This window comes from Anomaloglossus baeobatrachus, chromosome 12 (genome assembly GCF_048569485.1).
Source record: "Anomaloglossus baeobatrachus isolate aAnoBae1 chromosome 12, aAnoBae1.hap1, whole genome shotgun sequence".
NCBI lineage: Eukaryota > Metazoa > Chordata > Amphibia > Anura > Aromobatidae > Anomaloglossus > Anomaloglossus baeobatrachus.
This window is the reverse complement of record NC_134364.1, coordinates 117,734,730-117,758,087: the sequence shown is the minus strand read 5'-3', so window position 1 is coordinate 117,758,087 and position 23,358 is coordinate 117,734,730. Positions and strand designations below refer to the sequence as shown.

Sequence of the window (23,358 nt, the reverse complement as noted above, 5' to 3'; positions counted from 1 at the left end):
ACCTGTGACCCCTGGCTTGCCCAGGGCGTCACATTCCCCCTTTGCAAAATGCAGACCGTCCACGGGCTGCCCTTCCAACACCGGTTTTATTTTCTGAAAGATATAAAAAGACATGACATACAAATAGAATAATTTCATCCCACATCGGGAGGTTCATTTCTTAAACGTTGCAAAACGGTAACATTAAAACGGTTGCGGCTGCCGCTCTCTCCCACCCAAGTAACCTGGCCCTGATGCTGCCCCTAAAACCCAGGCAGCACCCCTTGACCCCAGTCCTGAACCAGTTACCCGAGCGGGATCTGTCCTTCCCCTCCAGAGGGTAGCCACCAGTTCCTGTGGTGGCTGGGCCCCAGCCTGCTCCACTGCGGGCCCTCCCTCCAACCTGCCTCTCCGGAGGCGGTGACGGTTAGCTGCAACAACAGATTTTTATTTACAACCCACTTAACGTTTGTGGTTGCCCTGCAAGTTCACGGGCTTGTCCATAGGAGTTCCTATGCAGCTAGATGGTCCCCACGGGGACAACGGTGCCGGCAACGGCCGGTTCCCAATCACGGTAGACAATCAGGTTACTGTTCGGTAATCAATTTTTCCAAAACTTTTTAAAACTTTCAAACGCACACAGACTGGTGGTCCCAACGGGGACGGTGCAACGGTGCTCCACTGCCATCACTCTGAGTTCTCGACATCACCTGAGGGAGGGGGCGCGGCGCTCACACGGGACTCCTGGCAGCCCCTTAACTTAGCATCCAGCGCGAACCACCCCCTCTCCCCACAGTGCCGGGTGTACTGCACTATGTCGCCCGGCATCAGGTTACGACCGGGATGCTCCTCAGGCAGGTGGGCATTCACATCCCGCCGGGCTATAAACACTTCGTCCTCCAGGCCCGGTTCATATATAAATCCATAGCCCCGGCGGACATCAAACCGCCTCACCTGCCCTTCGTACAGCGGGCCCCGGACACGGAAAGTTGCCTGACGGAGGTTCTCTTTTTCCCGGATTGCACGGGCCACCAACTCCGCCTTCTTTCTTTCCCTCTCTTCAATCAATCCCAGTACAGCGCTGCTGCGAGCTCCGGCGCACGGGTCGGGCCCCGCGAGACCTGTTGGACATTGCCCACTGCTGGTACTCTGGGCGTCAGGTCCCGCGGTAACTTGGCCTTAGACGCTGCTTTGCATCGGCAACCCGGCGCAACCTCAGCCGAGGTGTGGGGGACGGGCACAGGGTCTTTCCGCGGTTGGGCCTTCGGCACGGAGTGGGTCATCGGCTCCGGCTCGGGGACTTTCTCGGGGGACGCCTCCGGTTCGATTTTCGGGGCTTTCCAGGGCAGCACCTCCGGTCGACTACGGGCTCCGGCTACAGGTCGGCCCGCCTGGGCGGGCATGCTGGGTATCGCTACCGGTTGTGGTGGTAGCGGGCCTAGTGGCGGGGTCACGGCTTCCGAGACGGGTGGCGAGGGAGGCAGCAGGGGGAGAGGGTTTGGACCGGGTCCCGCAGCCACGATGACCGGCCCTTCAAGGGCATCGGGGCGTGGGTCACTCACCCTCCCTTCCTCCGCTTTCTCCTCGCCTCTCCGCACGGTCGCGATGACGTCCGCCATGCCGGTCTCCCACTCCTCCATGAGGAGCTGCATCTTGACCTGCAGCCTTTGGTAGAGCTGCGCGGTCCGGATCTCCACCCACGCCGCGGTTCCAGGCGCGGGGGCTACGGTGCTGCGGGACGGCATGAACATGTTGCTGGCGGCCTCTCCCAGGAACAAGATGGCTGCAGGGTCCTGGCGTCCCTGCTTTTATAGACGCGCTCACATGCAGCTAGCCGCCATTCCGTCTCCCTCAGCCTCTTTCCGGCCCCTCCTCTATCGGGGCGGGGTCTTGGCCTTCGCGCCTCCACTACTCGGGAAGACGCTCGAGTGGGAACTTTTCGCGCCAAAGATGGTGGCTTCTGAAATTTTCTGGCCGGACACCTCTGGCGGTCACAAGGCGCACCTCTACCCAACGGCAGAGCGGTAAGATCCTGTTTGTGACGCCAAGTTGTCGCGGGCGGAGGAGGGGACGCCGCGCTTTCCCACTGCTCGGGTCCGGCTGCCGCTGCGGCCTGCTGCTGCTGCTGCTCGGTGGCTCGAGCGATGGGCCGGATCCCGGGGACTCGAGCGGCGCTCCTCGCCCGTGAGTGAAAGGGGATTGGTTTTTGGGATAGTTTATTGTCCGTGACGCCACCCACGGTTGTGGTGATTTGTTGACACCACCGCTGCTCTGTATGGGGATCCCGGGGACTGATGACAGGGAGCAGCAAAGTGGTTGGTTCTCCCCTCCGTGGGTAGGGGGTAGTTGTCCCGGGGCCCAGTGATGAGGTGGGTGATGAGGGATGGCGGGGCCGGTGCAGGGCTTGGTGGGGTGCAGGGACGCGGGGGCAGCGCTGTGCCTTGCGGCACTGTGGTACTCACTCAGCCTGAGACAGGGACACAGTTCTCGGTAAAACACACGGCTGGAAAGACGGTTCCCACGGACGGCTGCACTTGCTGTTCCCCAATAGTTGACGGTAACGGTCCCTTTTCCTGCACCTGAGATGATGATGGTAACGATGGGTTCCCACCGGTAACCCGCTCCCCGGCTTGGATATGGGCCGGAGGAGCCCTACTTTGCCCGCAGGTGCTGGCCCTGAGAAACTGGTGCCCTGGTGGTGGCGGAGTCTCTCTCCAACGGTTGGACTGTTGCCTTCAATCGGGACTTGGTTGCTGGGAGTCCCAGAGGTCCCCTTCACTAACGGATTTGGCAAATTCACGGCGACTCCTAGCCTTGCCGGGATCCGAAAGGACCCTGCCAATGGTGCTGGCTTCTCTTCGTATACCACCCGTCCGCGGTCCTTTCGGCAACCTCCGGTTAGCCGCTCCTGCGGACAGTCACCGCCGTCTGCTGACCTTGCTGTCTCAGTCCGGGGCACACACCCGGACCAGCTTCAGGCTTTACAAACTGTCACTTTTTACTCCTTCTCTCAAGCTCCTCTACCACTTCCCTTCCTTCTACTTCCACTAACTTTTCTTATCTGCCTGGTTCTCCCGCCTCCAGGGCTGTGAACTCCTCGGTGGGTGGAGCTAACCGCCTGGCCCACCCCCTGGTGTGGACATCAGCCCCTGGAGGAAGGCAACAAGGATTTTAGGTTAGCCTTGGTGTTCCTAACTGGGGTGTAGGGTATGGTGGTGTGATGACTTGTGACCCCTGGCTTGCCCAGGGCGTCACACCTGTCCTTAGCAGTGGTTTCCTAGCAGCTATTTTACCATGAATGCCTGCTGCACAAAGTCTCCTCTTAACAGTTGTTCTAGAGATGAGAAGGTGTGTCCAAACTTTTGGTCTGTACTGTATATCGGGACCAGAAAGTTTTGGCAGCACAGGCTCTGTCCAGCCACTGAGGTCTGGGTGGCTGGGACCTGTAGTGTCATTCAGTCTAGGTGTGTGAGCTGTCCATGTGGAGCAATCATCTCCCGGCTTTGGCCAAACGGAAAGCACCGCACCTTACTTAACCTCCCACTTTACTGCTGGTAGCTGCTAAATATTGATAGTTTTTCTTCCTGTTTGCTGCTACTTCTCCGCTCCTGTTTTGTTTATGGATTTCCAGTTCTGACCTCGGCCTGTTTACTGACGACTCTTACGTCTTCCAATTTTGTAGAATTACTGCCTTCCTAGTTTTGACCCAGCAACTTGACCACTCCTGCCAGTCTGCACCGCCGGCCCGCAGCCTGCCCCATGTCTCCACCACTTGGGCTCCTGTATTTAGATCTACGTACAGGGGGTAAATGTTAAAGGCCATGGCTGATTACAACTGGGATTTGGATCAGTGGCTAGTGTTAATATTGCAGCTATAGCCATGTTTAGAGCTGCCAGGTGCCCCCTCAAAGCCTCATTATAACTACCTTGTGTCTTGGTGTTGTCTCCATCTTCTCATGATGTTTGATGACCTGTGACATGAATCCATCTTCCACAACCCCATCTTTGTAGCAGCGTTTGTTTGTTCCTCACTCAGTTTTAAGCCTCCTACACCACTGTTTCTGTTTCAGTTGATGACTGTTTTGCAACCTGTTTGGTATATTTGGTGACTCACTCACTTGACTATAATCCTACATATTCCCTGTCATTGTGCAAGTGTACTTAGAATTGCTGCCATTTCAAAGGCATCGGCGATCACACCAAATATTGACTAGATGGTAGATTTAGTTTTCTTTTATTTTCATTCTAATCTGTTAATTGATGAAAAATGAAGGCACATGATGAGCAAAAGTAAATAATAATGAACGGTAGTGAAAGTGCGGCACAGTTGGGGACCACACGACACGAGGGGAACATCCAGACTGATCGCCACGCTCAACTGTATTGACATGGATACAGTTCAACCCTGTGGTGGAGCAGGGAGCCATGAGCTCTTTCCTTTGCAGGATCCACTTTTTAGTGAATATATCATTTTTTTTACTTTTTGGGCACTACCTATTTTTGTGGGTGCATTAATACAATTTTTGGGGAATTCTGAGGTTAAATTTTTAAAGGGAATGCTAAGGGTGCAGCAATTAAGTGGCTACTTAAAGGGGTATTACAGGGGACACAGGGTATAACTTTTAAAGGCAAGCACAGGCGGTATTCATTTTTTTTTTTTTTTTTTTTTTACCAATTATAGGGCACAAAGGGGAAATTATTACTGTTACCATACCACAGGAGGTACAGTGATAGGGATAAGTATCCGGTATCTACCACTATATGTTCACTATACAAGAGACCTCTATGCGGATACCTGTGAGATAGTGAAGGCAATAGTGTAATGACGTACAGACCTCATATCCAACATATACTGCTCCTAGGGACAGCTCCAGATGAGGAATATTAAAGCTAAACCCAGATTGTTCCCTTGTCAATGGCCTTTAAAGGGGTTTTTCCTCCCATATTCATAGTTGGATATTGTCAAAGAGTTTATAAAAACAAGCACTTTTTCAATTTACTGCTTATTAAAATGTGTAGCCGTTCTTGAGATATTAACACTTTTATTTTGTTTACTCCTCGTTACCTAGGAGACCGACCACCGCTGCTGTTTACATTGTGCCAGCATTATACAGTGACATCACGCTGCAGCCATTCTTCACAACAGGGTTTACAAACTCAATAGAGAAGAGCTTGTAAGCACTGCGCATGGTCTGCTGACTAGCAACGGTGGTCAGTCTCCAAGGCAACAAGAAATAAACAAAAGTGGTACCATCTCAAGAACGGATTAAAAGGTTAATAAGCAGTAAAAGGCAAAAGCACTTGTTTTTGCAGGGACTATCCAATTTGGGAAAATGAGAATAACCCATTAATGTGTGATTTCTTCCCCTGCAGGTCAGTCATGTGCCTGGCATATTAAACAATTTTGTTGCAAATATGTACTAATGGAGAGAATATTTTTATTTTATATTTTAAGAATATACACGGGGGGTGGATTAGACTATGACTTGCCTGTCATAGTATTTATATGGAAAATGCGGCAAGAGCAAAATTAAAAACTAATCCCTTCCCGCACCAGCAGGGGTCACTGCAGTACACTGTCCCACGTGCCTGCAATTCACTGACGCTCCACCAGGGGGAGATTATTTTACTATTTGTATCAACTGGTTCCCCATTTATGACGATTGTAAAAGAAGACCTAGAAAGACAAAAGGCGGAGCGCACCACTCATACTGGAGTCAAATAGTTGGGGGTGCACCCTGGTGCGGAAAAGAGAACTAAGCAAAATGGGAGGAAAGATTCCGCACAATCAATCAGGGGCACACCAATGGTATAATTATATAAAAGACAACACCTTTATTTATTGCACAGGGAAAGACATCTTAAAACCATTTAAAACATACATAGAGACAATAAAGCACCCACTGAGCGGGACCGAAACTCCAATGTAATAATAATAAGCACAAAATGCAAATGTGGAATACAATACAATATCAAAAATGTGACAGCGGGAGACCCACAATTGCTGCAATATCAAATATCGAGAGTCAGATGTTAATAAATAAAAGGTACCTAGATCATAGGAGCACCTGAAGAGTATCGATAATTGGTACTGGCATGTGCTAGTGCCCCCATCACAAGGGTAAGTATATCTATACAAAGGATGGCAAATGTGCAACTAAATGAACCAGAGTGGATAATCGGTACAAAAGCACACATGGATATAGTAACCTATGAGTGGCAGTGAATATACCCTGAGAGTATACACAGGCACAGCGTTTTATTATAAAAAGGGAGGCAGTTGCATCCAATGCTTGAAAGTACGAGAGATGTATAAACAGCTATGATACTAGGTAATCAGGGGTGGACCAAATATTGACCTGCTTGGGCATCCGGTGCTATTTGGTCCACCCCTGATTACCTAGTATCATAGCTGTTTATACATCTCTCGTACTTTCAAGCATTGGATGCAACTGCCTCCCTTTTTATAATAAAACGCTGTGCCTGTGTATACTCTCAGGGTATATTCACTGCCACTCATAGGTTACTATATCCATGTGTGCTTTTGTACCGATTATCCACTCTGGTTCATTTAGTTGCACATCTGCCATCCTTTGTATAGATATACTTACCCTTGTGATGGGGGCACTAGCACATGCCAGTACCAATAATCGATACTCTTCAGGTGCTCCTATGATCTAGGTACCTTTATTTATTAACATCTGACTCTCGATATGTGATATTGCAGCAATTGTGGGTCTCCCGCTGTCACATTTTTGATATTGTATTGTATTCCACATTTGCATTTTGTGCTTATTATTATTACATTGGAGTTTCGGTCCCGCTCAGTGGGTGCTTTATTGTCTCTATTTATGTTTTAAATGGTTTTAAGATGTCTTTCCCTGTTCAATAAAGGTGTTGTCTTTTATATAATTATACCATTGGTGTGCCCCTGATTGATTGTGCGGAATCTTTCCTCCCATTTTGTAAAATAAGACCTGTCACTTGCTCAAAAAAATTGATTAAAATACTTTGTAATAATCCCTGAGTTCCCCTGTTTCGGTCTCTCTTTTCCGTTTTGTGCTGCGTCGCTCCATTGCAGAGATATTTAATTTGTTTATTCTGGAGCACAGTATGTGAAATTTCCGCTTGTAGTCAACTGGGTGTATCTTCAGTGTTCTCTGGGGGCGTACTCTTCAAACTTACCCTCCTAAGGAGCGTCTGAGATTGATATAGAAGAGCTTCTGAGCAGTGATTGACGGTGTCTGGGTGGGAGAAGTTAAAAAAAAAAAAAGACCCTGTTGATCTGCATGTAGAGATTTCACATACTGCACTCCAAAAGCAACAAATATGAATATCTCTTCATTGGAGCGACGCACGCAAATAAGAAAAAAAGACAACGACTCAGGAAAGCTTAGGGATTTTCACGATACTTAACATTTCCAGGACGCCTCATGACAGCACGGTAGGAGTTGCTCCTTTGACCTTTACAGGGACAGGAAACGCAAGAGTTTAAAAGCCCCTCCCCATCTCCCTCTCCTCAGTGTTTTTCCTGTCCCTGTACAGGACGGACGCAAGTCTTACCGTCGGGATGTACGGGGTCCAGGCGGATCGGGGGGGCTTGCTCTCTTGTTCTGGCCTGTCAAGCAGCCCCTGGCCGATACCTCTAAAGGTGAGGTCACTCAGCCGGTCGGTGGAGCAGGAGTTCCCGGCAAAAGCCGCTTCCCTCAGGTGAGGGCTCTCGGCATCCCGCTGTCTGCCGCGGCCATGTGGCACTTCCGGGTGTGCGCGCGCCATGCGTTCCAGCCTGACACGCTGCTGCATGGGCGGTGCAAAGACTTCCACATTTCCCGGTCGGAATATGGCGGCGCCCTGGAAGGCGGCGTGTGATCCGGGACGGAACACTGGAGGCGGGAACGGGCCCTGTCGTCGCCCAAACAGGTATTAAACCTTGGGAACGGGGAAAATGCACACTATTTTCTGTATAACGACCTACTCACTGCTTCTTACAATGGATGAAGGTGACAGGTCAGATGCTTACCCCGGACGAGCCCAGGGTCACGTAAGTGCAGATGCGTCAGGAATCTGACCTGTAGTGATGTGGGTTGAGCCTGATTCAGTCTCCCCTTCCTTTTAGTCTGTCATTCACATCTGTCAGAGTCCTGCACTAAAATTGGTAATTTAGCCTTGGAACTTTCTAAGCTGCCTCATGTTTTGCTGGGATCAGCAGACGTCATGTTTAAGTTCCGAATTTACCTGTTGATGGAACCTTATGTGGATCCTCCTGTTGTGGTTAATAACACGTTTGATTCCACTATTATCTCACCAGACCGGATTTTGTCTGATTTACTCCTTCTATGGGGGGGAAAATTTGGAACTTGCCCTCCAGCTGAACCTCAAGGAGATTTAATTGGTTCAGGTGTGACTAATTTGGCATTTAGGATACCACTCATGCAGTAGGTGTATCCTGAAGTTCACAGATGAATTACACTCTTAGGGGTAACTAATGGGGCCTCACAACTCTGGCCTCGCGCCTCAGGGTTCTGGCCTCGTGATGACTCTGGCTCACGCCTCACTGCTCCGGCCTCCTGGCTCCGACCTCCTGGCTCCAGCATCGCGCCTCACGGCTCCGGGCTCTGGCCTCGCGCCTCCTGGCTCGTTCATCACAACTTGGGGCTCCGGCATCGCGCCTCACGGCTTTGGCCTCGGCCCACACGCCACAAAGCTCTGACCACACGCTGGCTTGGCACCTTGGGACTGTCAAGGCCTCCCTGCTTGACGTCTGATCTTCCTGTTTCTCAGCCTTGCCCTTCATGGCTTGGCTTCACTGGCTCTTCGTCTGGGCTTGTGCCTTGGGCCTCTGGGCTTGTGCCTTGTGCCTCTAGGCTCGTGCTGGGCTTGTGGCTTGTGCCTCTAGGCTTGTGCCTCTGGCATTGTGCTTGTGCCTCTAGGCTTGTGCCTCTGGGCTTCTGCCTTGTACCTCTAGGCTTGTGCCTCTAGGTTTGTGCCTTGTGTCTCTGGTTTGTGCCCCTGGGCTTGTGCCTTGTGTCTCTAGGCTTGTGCCTTGTGTCTCTAGGCTTGTGCCTCTGGGCTTGTGCCTTGTGTCTCTAGGCTTGTGCCTCTGGGCTTGTGCCTTGTATATCTGGGCTTGTGCCTCTGGGCTTGTGCCTTGTGTCTCTAGGCTTGTGCCTTGTGTCTCTAGGCTTGTGCCTCTGGGCTTGTGCCTTGTATATCTGGGCTTGTGCCTCTGGGCTTGTGCCTTGTGTCTCTAGGCTTGTGCCTTGTGTCTCTAGGCTTGTGCCTCTGGGCTTGTGCCTTGTGTCTCTAGGCTTGTGCCTCTGGCCTTGTGCCTTGTGTCTCTAGGCTTCTGCCTTGTGTCTCTAGGCTTGTGCCTCTGGGCTTCTGCCTTCTGCCTCTAGGCTTGTGCCTCTGGGCTTCTACCTTGTGCCTCTGGGCTTGTGCCTCTGGGCTTGTGCCTTGTGTCGCTAGGCTTGTGCATCTGGGCTTGTGCCTTGTGCCTCTGGGCTTGTGCCTTGTGCCTCTGGGCTTGTGCCTTGTTCTTCTGGGATTGTGCCTTGTGCCTCCGGGCTTGTGCCTCCGGGCTTGTGCATTACGCTTCATGATTCTGGCCTTGCGCCTCTGGCATTGCGCCTTGTGCCTCTGGCCTTGCGCCTCTGGCATTGCGCCTTGTGCCTTTGGCCTTGCACCTCTGGCATTGCGCCTTGCGCCTCCGGCCTTGTGCCTCTGGCCTTGCGCCTCTGGCATTGTGCTTCTGGCCTTGCACCTCTGGCATTGCGCCACTGGCCTTGTGCCTATGGTATTGTGCCTTGCACCTCTGGCCTTGTGCCTCTGGCCTTGCACCTCTGGCATTGTGCTTCTGGCCTTGCGCCTCTGGCATTGCGCCACTGGCTTTGCGCCTCTGGCATTGTGCCTTGCACCTCTGGGCTTGCACCTTGCGCTTCATGTTCAGGCCTTGCGTGTCTGGCAATGCGCCTTGTACCTCTGGAATTATGCCTTGTGTCTCTGACATTGCGCCTCTGGCATTGTGCCTTGCGCCTCTGGCCTTGCGCCTCTGGCCTCTGGCTTTGCGCCTCTGGCCTTGCGCCTTGCGCTTCTGACCTTGCGCTTCCGGGCTTGCGCCTTGCGCTTCATGTTTCTGGCCTTGCGCGTCTGGCATTGGGCTTGCGCCTCTGCACCTTGGGCCTTGCGCCTCTGCCCCTTGGGCCTTGCGCCTCTGCGCCTTGAGCCTTGCGCCTCTGCACCTTGGGCCTTATGCCTCTGCACCTTTGGCCTTGCGCCTCTACGCCTTTGGCCTTGCAGTGGTCTCGTTCCTTGCGCCTCGGGCTGCATACTTCGCATCTTGGGTCTCTGGCATCGGCTTTGGTTAAGAGGGGCCTCACACTTCTGGACCTGCACTTGGCTTAGCGTGCTAGGCAGCCATGTTTGCGTTGGCCTAGTAATTCTGCTTATTATGGCTTCGGAACTGGAATCTAAGTTCAGCTACGGTCCTTCCTTTCTAATCAGTTGTATTCAGCGGTGCTTAGTTGCTTAGCTCTGGTCTTTCATTTGTAACTTCTGCCTAAAGAGAAATGTTTATCGAGTTCATCCTATAGTGGAAGGAACTGAATGTGGCCGATCATGGTATTAGCCCCGTTTTACTGTGACGGGTCCTTTGATGGCAATTGAACTGGTTTCTGGACCATTGTTCAACATACAGAATCTCGTGAATTACCTGTGAGGTGTTCCAACATTTTGTGGCCGGGAGCTCCATAGTCTCCCTCATAGGCTCCCCGCTCTCATGGGATACAATCCAGGGTCTCACCACGGACAAATGAAATATCACTCTGTGAATTTTAGAGGCTCTCACTCCTCTAGATGATGTTCCCTGGTCACTTTGGAAGACTGTGTGGTATGTTTACGCTAGAGTCCGATATAGTGGTGATTACATGCTAATGGGGTACAGTGCATTCTAGTTGGGTAGTCTGCCCAGGTGGTAGTGGTTCTTTATACCAGCTCAGGGCCACACTTGACTCCTGTATTAGCTGCCACGGATATGACAAACCACTTCTTTAAATTCCACTATATCTACTGTATTCAGTGTATCTATGAGGTTTGGCCTCCTACATATTCTGGGACGTTTCCTCACATCCAGATTCCATGTCCCGCTGTCCTTGACATCTGCATCTTGGGAACGATGCTTCTTCAAGTGGTCGGATGCTGTACTTGGCTTGCGAAGGTCGGAAATCGTGCCTTCCAGACGCCGACTCTTCATGTCTTTAGTTTCATGAAGGTCCTTCTCATTCTCGAGATCCCGTAGTTTCTGCATTGACCTCTTGGGCTTCTGGAGCCAGACTGTGAACTCTGGTGGTACGGGGGGCTGGTCTGTGACCAGGGGTAGTCGTTTGAGCCTAGGAGAGCTGATGACAGTACTGACCTGGTTTATTAGGCACGGTCAAGTTTATTCTTGGTCTATGACGGTGGTCATTCTATCGGTCTGTGGTTTATTCATTCCTTGATAGGCTGTTAAGGACTTTATCATCTATTCTTTGGTTGCGGCGTTAAGTATGTTCATTTAACCCATTTCGGGTATATCTCACTATTTCTCTATGTCTCTGTAGTATGGGCTGTCTACCTCCTTTATTCTCATTCCCAACATGAAGAGCACCTTCACTCTTTGGATGTCAGCCGATCGGTTCTGGCTTATTTGGAGGCTGCCCGGAGCTGGCGCGTAGCTTCTCCCCTCTTTGTGCAATTTGCGGGCAGGACCAGAGGGCAGACGGTGTCTGAGATAACTCTGTCTCGGTAGGTTAGGTCCACTATTTCAGCTCCTTACCGGTCCGCGGGTCGGGACCCCCCAACTCGCATTTGAGCCCACTCCACCAGGGCTCTGTCCTCTTCTTGGGCGGAGAGGGCGGGGGGTTCCTTGGAACTGCTTTGTTGTACGGCAACGTGGTCGGGTTCCCACACGTTTTTGTAAGCGTTATATACTGGGCCTTCTCAACGCTCTGCACCTGTTGTTTGGTAGGAGGGTTTTGCAGGCTGTGGTCCCCCCCTCATAGGGATTACTTTGGCATTCTCCTACAGTGCTGTCATGAGGCGTCCTGGAAAATAGGAATTACTACTTACCGGTAATGATCTTTCCAGGAGCCGTAATGACAGCACTCTTGTTTCCCTCCCTTCTTGTTCTCTTATGTGTCTATTGTAAGATTATGCATTAATATTATGGTGTTATCTCCCATCCTGGTGTGGTACTTGAAAAATCACTGAGGAGAGGGAGATGGGGAGGGGCTTTTAAACTCTTGCGTTTCCTGTCCCTGTAAAGGTCAAAGGAGCAACTCCTACAGTGCTGTCATTACGGCTCCTGGAAAGATCATTACCGGTAAGTAGTAATTCCTATTTTTTCTTAACAGTTTATCCATTTTGAATATTTTATTAAAGCCTTGCACACAAATCTTGTAGAAAAAACAAACCTAGTGTCGTTGATTTCATGCTAAAAATAAGCCAAAACTGCTTCTGGAGCACATTAAGAGTCAAATATGTCCAAAACTGGCAAACTCTTTGAGTGATCGGTTCTTTATCAGCATTCTGTCAGCACTATAGGTACTGACACTACTTTCCACCTCACTTCCCAGCATTCATTGCTCATGAAACTGCATACACTGGACTGAGAGACTATCAAGCTTTATATATAACAGAGGCAGACAGGAAACCAGTAAGCCTCCACTTTTTGTATTCAGTTTCGGCATCTCTGTTCCTATAGACGGATTACACTATACATGCTGCTCACTGCCTAAGGCCTTGTGCGCACACTGCGTCTTTTTCCACGTTTCTCGAGTGCAGTTTTGGTCCCAAAACTGCATGCATTTCCTTCCCCAGCAAAGTCTGAGATTTCATTTTTGCTGTACGCACAGTGGTTTTTTTTTTTGGCTGCATCTTTGTGGTGACTGGTGACCACAAAATTGTCAATTCTTTTTGTGTTTCGGAGGACTGGCAGATCAATCCCCCGCTGACTCAGGGTTGGCAGATTGATCCCTGGCATCTGGCCAGAGGTCGGTCCCCATATAAAGTCTATGGGGACCAGAATCCGGTGCAAAGGGGTAAAAGCAAGGGCTTCTACTTACTGAATCACTGGTGCAGCTGTCACACTGCTCCCGCTGCTGTTCATTAGGCTAATACATATTCTCTGCTTCCCCCGCCCACCGGCATCTGTGATAGGTTGCAGTCAGACGAGCCCCCACGCTGAATGACAGTGTGTCTAAGGCTTCCAATCACAGACGCTGGTGGGCGGGTCTATATCGTACTGTAAAATAAATTAACAAATTGCCATAAGATCCCCACATATTTTGATACCAGCCAAGAAAAAGCCCCACAGCTGGGGGCTGATATTCTCAGACTGGGGAGGCCCATGGTTATTGGGTCCCCCCTTGCTCAAAAATATCAGCCTGCAGCCGCCTGAAATTACCACATCCATTAGATGCGACAATACGGGCACTTTGCCACCTCACCAGGGCAATTGGGAAGAGCCGGTAATCGGGGTAATAAGGGAGTTAGTGGCAGCCCACAACAGCCACTAAATCCTGGATTGGTAATGGCAAGAGTCTATGAGACACCCCCATCACTTAACACAAACACCCAAAAAATCCTTTATTTGAAATAAAAGACAAAAAAGCCCCCTCATTCACCACTTATTAACCCCAAAAACACCCCTCCATGTCCGACGTAATCTACACGAGGTCCCACGATGCTTCGACCACTGCTACATCTGAAGCTCACAGCAAGCACCATAGAACATGACCGCCTGCTGTGAGCTCCACGCAGCAACTGAGGTGAGCCATGCGATCAGCATTGACATCACTCAGGTCACTTAGTCCTCCACCTGTGACAGCAAATCACCCGAGTGACGTCACCTCTGATCGCGTGGCTCACTTCAGTTGCTGCGTGGAGTTCACAGCTGGCAGTCATGGTCTATGGCGCTCGCTGTGAGCTTCAGATGTGTTTTTTTGGGGGGCCAAAAATGTTCTTCTTTGTGCGCATAGCCTAAGTGTTTCTAGATAGGAAGTTCAGGGGACAAATAATGACAACCGCTACCGAAATGATCCAAATATGCTTTATTTGTTCCTGGAGCAATACAGACACCATAAACAGGGATGAGTGGTAGCGATCAGAGCCCCAAGTCTCTTGATTAAGAGTACACGGTACGTATTCATAAGAAACTTCAACATTCACTTGACACGGAGCTGGTAGACAGGTCATTGGGCCGGTCCGTTCTACCAACAGCACAGTTTGTGCGGCCGTGTGGCTCGTGGCTTATGAGGTAAGTGGTTGTAGGCAACAGTCGCCCATCGTTGCTCATCCACATGGCTGCGGGAAGATTTTTGCAGACTGATTTCTACGTATAAAGTGTCATGGTCGGTGATCTCCGAGGTCGGGAGGTTACTTGTACAAAGCATTGAAGGCTCTGCCGATGACGAGTCTCCGAACCTCACTAGTACCAGCCCCTATTTCATAAAGTTTGGCGTCACGGAGGAAGCGACCCATTGGGTAGTCATTTATATAGCCATTGCCCCCTGTGGAGAAAAAGAAACCGGTATATATGATTAGTGACCATAGGGTAAAAACAATAAAACAAGCAATTTAAGTGACGAGGGGGATATTCAGGTTACCAGCCTCCTCGGCGTGGGTATCAGAGGTGGCTGGTCTCTTAGGCAAGAGGTGCCACCGCGCTGGATCTGGCAAGCTTCTGTGTGCCGGTGCCTTTTAATGCTACACAAGGACGGTTGCCTCTGACAGCACACAGGCTGGGTGACACCTCAGCTCCAAAACTAAAAAAAAAAAATCACCAAAAGGAAGGGGAGCGGCGGGCTCCTGAAGACAGAACATGGGAAAAACTCCATAAAGGGCATCTGTCCGCAGGTTTTTGCTATGTAAGCCGGGGTGAGGTTGAGCACCTGATTCCAGTGAGTCACTTACTAGACCATGTGTTGCTGTTTTTATAGGTTTCTCTAAAATATCACTAAAATTTACACCAAAAATCTAATACAAAAAAATCCCTCCTTGGGCTAGATTTTCAATCTATTAAAAAGTCACAACTGATGAAATCAGCTGAAATCATTTGGCCTTAAATGGTCAAAAAAACTAGAAGAAAAAATTTAATTTTTTTTTCGGAAAACAAAAAATAGGCTAAAAACCATAAAAAAACCCTAAAGGCCGCTTTAAACGCTGCGATATCGTGACAGATATCGCTAGCGTGCGTACCCGCCCCCATCGGTTGTGCGACACGGGCAAATCGCCCGTGGCGCACAACATCGCGCGGACCCTTCACACTACTTACCTGCCTACCGACGTTGCTGTGACCGGCGAACCGCCTCCTTTCTAAGGGGGCGGTTCGTTCAGCATCACAGCGACGTCACAGCAGCGTCACCAAACCGCCGGTCAATAGAAGCGGAGGGGTGGAGATGAGCGGGACGTAACATCCCGCCCACCTGCTTCCTTCCTCATTGCCGGCGGCCGCAGGTAAGGTGAGGTTCCTCATTCCTGCAGTGTCACACATAGCGATGTGTGCTGCCGCAGGAGCGACAAACTACTTCCTACACCGATCAGCAGCGATATTTGAGAATGGACCCCCATGTCACCGATGAGCGATTTTGAACATTTTTTTTGCGACGATTCAAAATCTCTCATTGGCGTCACACGCAAAGACATCGCTAAAACGACTGGATGTGCGTCACAAATTCTGTGACCCCAACGAGATAGCTCGGGTGATGTCGCAGCGTGTAAAGCCCGCTTAAGTCCGGAGCGTGTTTTTTGCTCTGTGTCTGGTCTGCTCACCGGAGGCAAAATTGAAGAATATGGACATATGTATCAGTACCGTCATCCCCTTACCTAGACACTGGATACCATCGAGGGCCACTTGGGTAGCAGATTCAGCAGCGTACAGGATAACTCCAGCACAATCCTGTAGGTAAATGACATTTTCCCCAAGTTACAAAAACTGATCCACGTACCGAAAATTCTACTTTAAAGAGACCACCAGGACAAATGTCCCAGGGTTTCCTCTTAATGTATTCCCACTCCTCCTCTGAGTATTTCACTTTTTGATTTTTTAAAATCCACCATACGGTCTCAGAGATATGGGCTTTTTAATCTGATGCAATTTATTTTTAATTCTTCATGGGTGTGGCTCACAGGTTAATGCAGAGGAGCTAAAGACACGCCCCTGAGGATCCCAAGAGCTAAACTTCCTTATAACAACCATACAATTTTGCAGTGAATAAAAAGGTTTATATCTTTGGATGTGGATGTAATGTGGATTTAAAGAAAAAAAAGATTATAAAAAGGCGAGAAGTGGGAATAAAAAGGAAAAAAAAAAAATGGTTACTTTCCACCTATTCCACCACATTAAAGGCTATAAATTGGTGTTAAATTGTATTCGCCTACTACCCATGTGAAATCATACGGCAGCCATGCCACTTACCTTAGCATTGAAGTGTCCCTTGTCACATGCCCTGGCTACATTATAGACATACTGACGGCATGCGGTCAGGCGTGTGTACATATCGGCCATCTTTCCCTGCATGAGCTGAAAAAGAAGACATTTTGAGATCACAGAAATATATATATTATATATATATATATATATATTATATATATATATATATATATATATATATACACACACACACACACACACATACACACATACACACACATATATATTCGATGTACGAACGTATAAGGGTCTGTTATGTGCATTTCACCCCCACTTATATTTACCTGGAAATACCCAATTTTTTGACCGAAGGCTTCTCTGGTGTGTAAATAGGGAAGGGCATGGTCCAAAACTGCCTGCATGATGCTAAAGGGTGACATAAGAAATAGGTTATTGATGACAAAACGGGTAATCAGGAGACCTCGCTGCTCTGTGCCCATCAGTGCGGGCTTCAGCTGCCACATAAACATGCCTGTAGCCAGTGTGTGAGCGCTAGTCACATTAAGGGGGTACTCCCATCTCACTAGGCTATGTCATCACTTAAAGGGGTTGGCCCTTAAACAACATTAATCATGTATTCATCGAATAGGTAATATTAGGCGATATCCTAGGGAGATTGGAGCACCCCTTTAATTTCGTTCATACCTACATATTATCTCGATCCAAATTGTTAATTCACTTTACAAGTAGCACAATATGGATCTGTTACGAGGGTCTCCTGTGCTTGGCAGATGTGTGACAGGTTTGGGATTGGAGTCTCACATTGCTTTGTGACACTCTGGGTTTTAAGTTTCATTGCTTTCATTTGGTGCAGCAAGGGTTAAGGGTTCTTTCTTCACTGGTAATTTGTTAGTTCATTTTAGGTGCAATTGATTTGTCACCACTCACATTCCCTTTAAATAGTCACATGTCACATCATCATTGTAGGAGGAAGTCTATTTAAACTCTTGGAGCAGTGTTGCTTGCAGCCCTGGTGTTAGGCTGCAGCAGTGAAGTTGTTGATCTTTTGTCTCCTGCAGCCCTGGTGTTAGGATGCAGCAGTAAAGTTGTTGATCTTTTGTCTCCTGCAGCCCTGGTGTTAGGCTGCAGCAGTGAAGTTGCTGATCTCGTCTCCTGCAGCCCTGGTGTTAGGCTGCAGCAGTGAAGTTGCTGATCTTTTGTCTCCTGCAGCTCTGGTGTTTGGCTGCAGCAGTAAAGTTGTTGATCTTTTGTCTCCTGCAGCCCTGGTGTTAGGCTGCAGCAGTAAAGTTGTTGATCTTTTGTCTCCTGCAGCCCTGGTGTTAGGCTGCAGCAGTGAAGTTGCTGATCTCGTCTCCTGCAGCCCTGGTGTTAGGCTGCAGCAGTGAAGTTGCTGATCTCTTGTCTCCTGCAGCCCTGGTGTTAGGATGCAGCAGTGAAGTTGCTGATCTCTTGTCTCCTGCAGCCCTGGTGTTAGGCTGCAGCAGTGAAGTTGTTGATCTTGTCTCCTGCAGCCCTGGTGTTTGGATGCTGCAGTTGGTGCATATCCTTATGTCTATGTTCCCCTGTGTCGTACTATTGTAGTAGTGTGGTTTCGAGCACTCACTGGCCTTTGCACTAGCCAGGGTGAGTTAAGGGACAGATAAGGACTAGACATGTGACGGCGATGGGGGGGGGGGGGGGGGGGGCTCATAGGGATGTTACGGGAGCTCAGGGTTCAGACAATGGTTAGTATCAGCAGATGTCCTGACCTTCTTCTCCCTTTCCATCCCCATTGTAACCTCTGTGTTATGCCGAACATTCCCTTGTGTGCAAGTGTGACAGATCCCCACTGTTCCTGAGAATGGGTGGTCCAAAGTCACTGATACTGAGCATGTACAACCACCGTTCTATTGACTGTTCTGTACTGGACCGCACATGCTCACCAATGCTTCAGTCACAAACAGGTGCTTTTGAGATCCATTCTCATAATCACTGGAAGTCCAATGGTCATATTTCTCACCTATCCTGTAAATAGGCTATATGATGTTTAATAATCACAAGGGGGTCCCAATAGATGAGAATAAGGGGATACCCAAGTTATGGAAACCTGTGCTAAGAATCACCTGCGCCTATGCCAGGGACTTTATGCATCAGATAACAGATCATTTCTTAATTAAATTGGACACAGAACACTGCATAGAAAATTACATGGTGGCCAAAGGTGGAACAGGGATTAAAGGGTTGTTTCACTTTTTCGTAGATAGCTATTATTGGATAGAGCTTGTAAATACGAGCAGTTTTGCAATTTACTGCGTTTTAAAATTTGCAGCCGTTCGAGATAAACATTTTTCTTTTGTTTACAGCTCGTTGCTGTGGAAACCGACCACCGCTGCTGCTGACCAGTAGAAAATATGCTCCGCTTACTTGCTCTTTTTTATTCATGTTGTAAGTGGTGGCGTGACGTTTGCTTGGATCACTAGAATGCATGGTTCGTTTCAGTGCAGTGATTACAAGCTAGAGACAGTAGCAGCGGTGGTCGGTCTCCAAGGTAACGAGCTGTAAACAAAAAAGAAAGTATTAATATCTCAAGAACGCCTGCAAATTTTAACAAGCTGTAAATTGCAAAAGTGCTTATTTTTACAAGCTCGATCTGAAAAATCAATATATGAAAATTGAAAAAAAACCTTTAAAAAATAAATCAGAAAAAGCTTGTTTATATTTTTTAGTAATGAAAATCAAGATATCAATGTAAGCAGCAATAGTGTGTGATTATACAGAGAAATAGTGAGATGTCTCCTACCTGCATGCAGATAAACAATAGAGACCATTTGTGATTGTAGACATTGTATCCAAGGACATATAACATGCAATATATAGAAAGCATCAATTCTATGTGCACTGCAATATACAGCTCACCCCAATGGCCCCCCGCTCAGCACCAGCCGCTCCAGGTCCAAACCGCTCATCAGCACATACACCCCTTTACCTTTGTGCCCCAGCAGGTTCTTCTCTGAAAAATAAACATGACTAATCAAAAAGGGTACGGCCACAACAGACATGGGCGGCAAGACAAAAAGGCATACCCATAAGTGATTACCAAAGAATCAACTTAATCCTTACCCATGGGATAGATGATAACTTGCTGATTGCTGGGGTCCGAAAGCTGGACCAGAATAGATAAAGGAGAAGAGGGGGCTCCGATTCTCTCGCAGAGAACAGGGACTATGGTACCCCCTGCAGAGAACTGGCCACTATGGTACCCCCTGCAGAGAACTGGCCACTATGGTACCCCCTGCAGAGAACTGGCCACTATGGTACCCCCTGCAGAGAACTGGCCACTATGGTACCCCCTGCAGAGAACTGGCCACTATGGTACCCCCTGCAGAGAACTGGCCACTATGGTACCCCCTGCAGAGAACTGGCCACTATGGTACCCCCTGCAGAGAACTGGCCACTATGGTACCCCCCTGCAGAGAACTGGCCACTATGGTACCCCCCTGCAGAGAACTGGCCACTATGGTACCCCCCTGCAGAGAACTGGCCACTATGGTACCCCCCTGCAGAGAACTGGCCACTATGGTACCCCCCTGCAGAGAACTGGCCACTATGGTACCCCCCTGCAGAGAACTGGCCACTATGGTACCCCCCTGCAGAGAACTGGCCACTATGGTACCCCCCTGCAGAGAACTGGCCACTAAGGTACCCCCCTGCAGAGAACTGGGTACTATGGGACCCCCTGCAGAAAACTGGAGACTATGGTACCCCCCTGCAGAGAACAGGGATTATGGTACCCCCCTGCAGAGAACAGGGATTATGGTACCCCCTGCAGAGAACATGGATTATGGTACCCGCCGCAGAAAACTGGCCACTATGGCAGCCTCTGCACAAAACTAGGGACTATGGTATCCACAGTTTAAATACTGCAGGAGTGGCCTCTACTCTATTCATTGTTTATGTGACAGCCAGAAGTAGACGAGCACTGTACTTGTCAGTCCAATAGACAATGAATGGAGCGCACCTAAATCTACATTTAGGTCATTCCCCCAATAATCGATGGGGTCCCATCAGACATTAATGGAATACTCTAATTAGGACGCCATAAAGTCCTCATGCTCAATCCCCTTCATATACAACCTGGTACCACCGTTATTTTATTTCTCCGAATTTACCAACCTGGAATCTTGCAGTCCTCAAATACAAGCTCACACGTGCTTGATCCTCTCATGCCCAACTTGTCAAGCTTCTGTGCAGTGCTGAATCCCGGCGTTCCCTACAGAATCAAGTAAAAAAAAAAGAGACCATAGAAAATGAGACAAAATCCCGCCACACCGAACCAAGGAAAACCCCGCCACACAGAGCCAAGGAAAACCCCGCCACACCGAACCAAGGAAAACCCCGCCGTACCGAACCAAGGAAAACCCCGCCACACAGAGCCAAGGAAAACCCCGCCACACAGAGCCAAGGAAAAGCCCGCCACACAGAGCCAAGCAAAACCCCGCTGTGACGACATGGACTCTCATGGGTTAAAGTTTCTTAACATTCAGCCAGACGTATTGTTCTTTTGTGTATTACCTCATGTTTGCTTAGCTATTGTTTCTCCAGACCCCTCTGAGCAATCATTGTAATGTAGTTGTGTATTGCTAATGTGATTACCTTAGTAGCCATTGTCTAGTCTGTGACTTGCAGACTTCATGTAGATATCCTCAGTCTTCCTACCCACATCATTTAAATGAACATTGTCCATGCAGCTTGAAATTCATCCAATGGGAGAAGCGATCTTGTCCAACCAATCTGAGGACGCAGTGTATCCAAGTGGAAGGCTGTGGCTATAAACGGGATTTCTTTAAGTCACCAGGTTGTTGTTGATGGATGTGCATGATCCAGTCTAAGCTCTTAGGAGCTGGCTAGAAGATTAGGATACCTTGTGGCTTCAATCTAGGGACTCCGGTTCTGATTGGAGACCATATCCACATATCGACTCCGGCTGCCAGGATTATATCATTATACCAGAGACTACTTAAGGAGGAAACCCAGGTTGGGACAAATCGGTCACCTGGTACAGACTTTGCAGACCTCAGACAGCTTCCTAAACCTGGCGTTATTCCAGTCTCGGTGGGTGCCCGCCGAAAGCGGGGTGCTGCTGGATTGGATTAATTAGCCCTGGAAGCTCTGAGGCATGGACATTCTAATCCCTGGTGAGCCAGCGGAAGGGGGAGACTCTGTTGCCGGTTATATTCTGTGGTTTTGCTGGTTATGTGCCGTTAATTGTTTGGGGATCCAATAAAGTCTAATTATTGTGGTTCCCTCACCCTGTGTTGTCTGAGTAGTGTTCCGCCCACGGTTACGGAGATCGGGTGTTCAGTTGGGATGGGCCCTGAGCCATGCTGTCTTTCTAAAGGCGGCTGGGCCAGCGGACGAGAGCACCCACTGAGCCCCGTGTCTCCACACCCGCCACACAGAGCCAGGGAAAAGCCCGCCACACAGAGCCAGGGAAAAGCCCGCCACACAGAGCCAGGGAAAAACCCGCCACACAGAATCCGGTACAGATCAGATCCAGCGGTATCCGCTCAGTAATCACCTTTTCCACTATGAAGGCGGTGATCCCGTGAGACGCTGGCTTGATACTGGAGTCAGTCTTTGCATACACGATCAGCACATCTGCATCCGGGCCATTGGTAATCCAAAACTTGTTGCCATTCAGGATGTAGTAGTCCCCTGAAAACACAGGGTAATCATCGAGAGGGGGCATGAACTTATCCTGTGGATGTGGGACCAGGTACGTGCTGGTACCCCCATCCTCCATCATTATCCCTCCTAATTCCCACGCCAACAGAAAAAAAATTTAAAGGGAGTTTCTTCCAAATTATTTTTTTAAATGATATGAATATATTTGGGCCCAAAAATAATTTTTGCAATTGGGTTTCATTAGAAATTCTGCAGCGTTTGGCTTTTACAGGCTCTTTACTTCCCAAAACATTCAACTTTGATGTGGTCTGCGGCCATAAAAAAGATAGGACATAGAAGGCAAACGCCACAACATTTTTAATGACACCCAATTACAAAAAGGTTTTAGCCCTAAATACAGACATAAGTAAAAAAAATAAAAAAAAAATAAAAAAAAAAAAAAAACCTTTAACCTCTTCACGACACATGGCGTACTGGGTATGTCATGGATTATGTGAGGTTAATCCCAGCGGGCTGCCGTGACCAGTCGGCAGTGATTCCTGCACATGTCAGCTGATTTGAACGGCTGACGTGTGGTTATCAGGCACAAGTGGATCTGCGATCCACTCGTGTCCGTTAACCCCTTACACTGCACTGTGAAAATGTCACAGCGCGATGTAACAGTGAGCCGCGCCAAACATTAACTTACCCGACTCCACCAAAAGTCACTTGATGTGATCATGTGGATCTGATGATTGCCATAGTAGCACAGGGTCATGTGATAAGTCACATGTCATAAGTCACTTCCTCATACAGCCGGCAGAGCGTCGTGTGAGAGGAGAGTAGCTTTTCTGCAGATCAGAGCTGTGTAGCTGTGATCTACACAAAGGAATAAGTAATCAGACTGCTGATCCTTATAGTCTCCTATGGGGCCTAGTAAAATAAAATAAAAAAAATAAATAAAAAAAAAAAATCCTAAAAGTTAAATTCACCCCATTGAAAATTAAAGGGTTAAATAAATAAATAAATAAATAAAAAATATATATTGTATATATGTATATACACATATTTAGTATCGCCGCGTTCAGAAATGCCCGATATATCAAAATATAAAATCAATTAACCTGAACAGTAAATTTAATAGTGTCAAAAAAAATTTAAAAACGCCAAAATTACGTTTTTGGTCACTGGAAATTTTGTGCAAAATGCAATAACAAGCGATCAAAATGTAGCATCTGCGCTAGCCCTCATATGGCAAGATTGACAGAAAAATAAGAAAGTTACGGCTCTTGGAAGAAGGGGAGCAA

The 23,358-nt window shown here is 48.6% G+C and overlaps 1 protein-coding gene across 1 annotated transcript in view; it reads right to left on the bottom strand.

Moving 5' to 3' along the window:
* Positions 1-14,049: 14,049 nt before the first annotated feature.
* The window catches only part of IVD (isovaleryl-CoA dehydrogenase), a 15,690-nt gene continuing 6,381 nt past the window's right edge, over positions 14,050-23,358 (bottom strand). The window contains exons 6-12 of the mRNA XM_075329536.1: positions 21,966-22,102; positions 20,561-20,657; positions 19,304-19,397; positions 16,732-16,813; positions 16,433-16,537; positions 15,841-15,913; positions 14,050-14,525 (exon numbers count right to left, since the gene is read on the bottom strand). Of these exons, the coding sequence (XP_075185651.1) occupies positions 14,392-14,525; positions 15,841-15,913; positions 16,433-16,537; positions 16,732-16,813; positions 19,304-19,397; positions 20,561-20,657; positions 21,966-22,102 (722 nt within the window). The 3' untranslated portion in view covers positions 14,050-14,391. The remainder of the gene's footprint in view (positions 14,526-15,840; positions 15,914-16,432; positions 16,538-16,731; positions 16,814-19,303; positions 19,398-20,560; positions 20,658-21,965; positions 22,103-23,358) is intronic.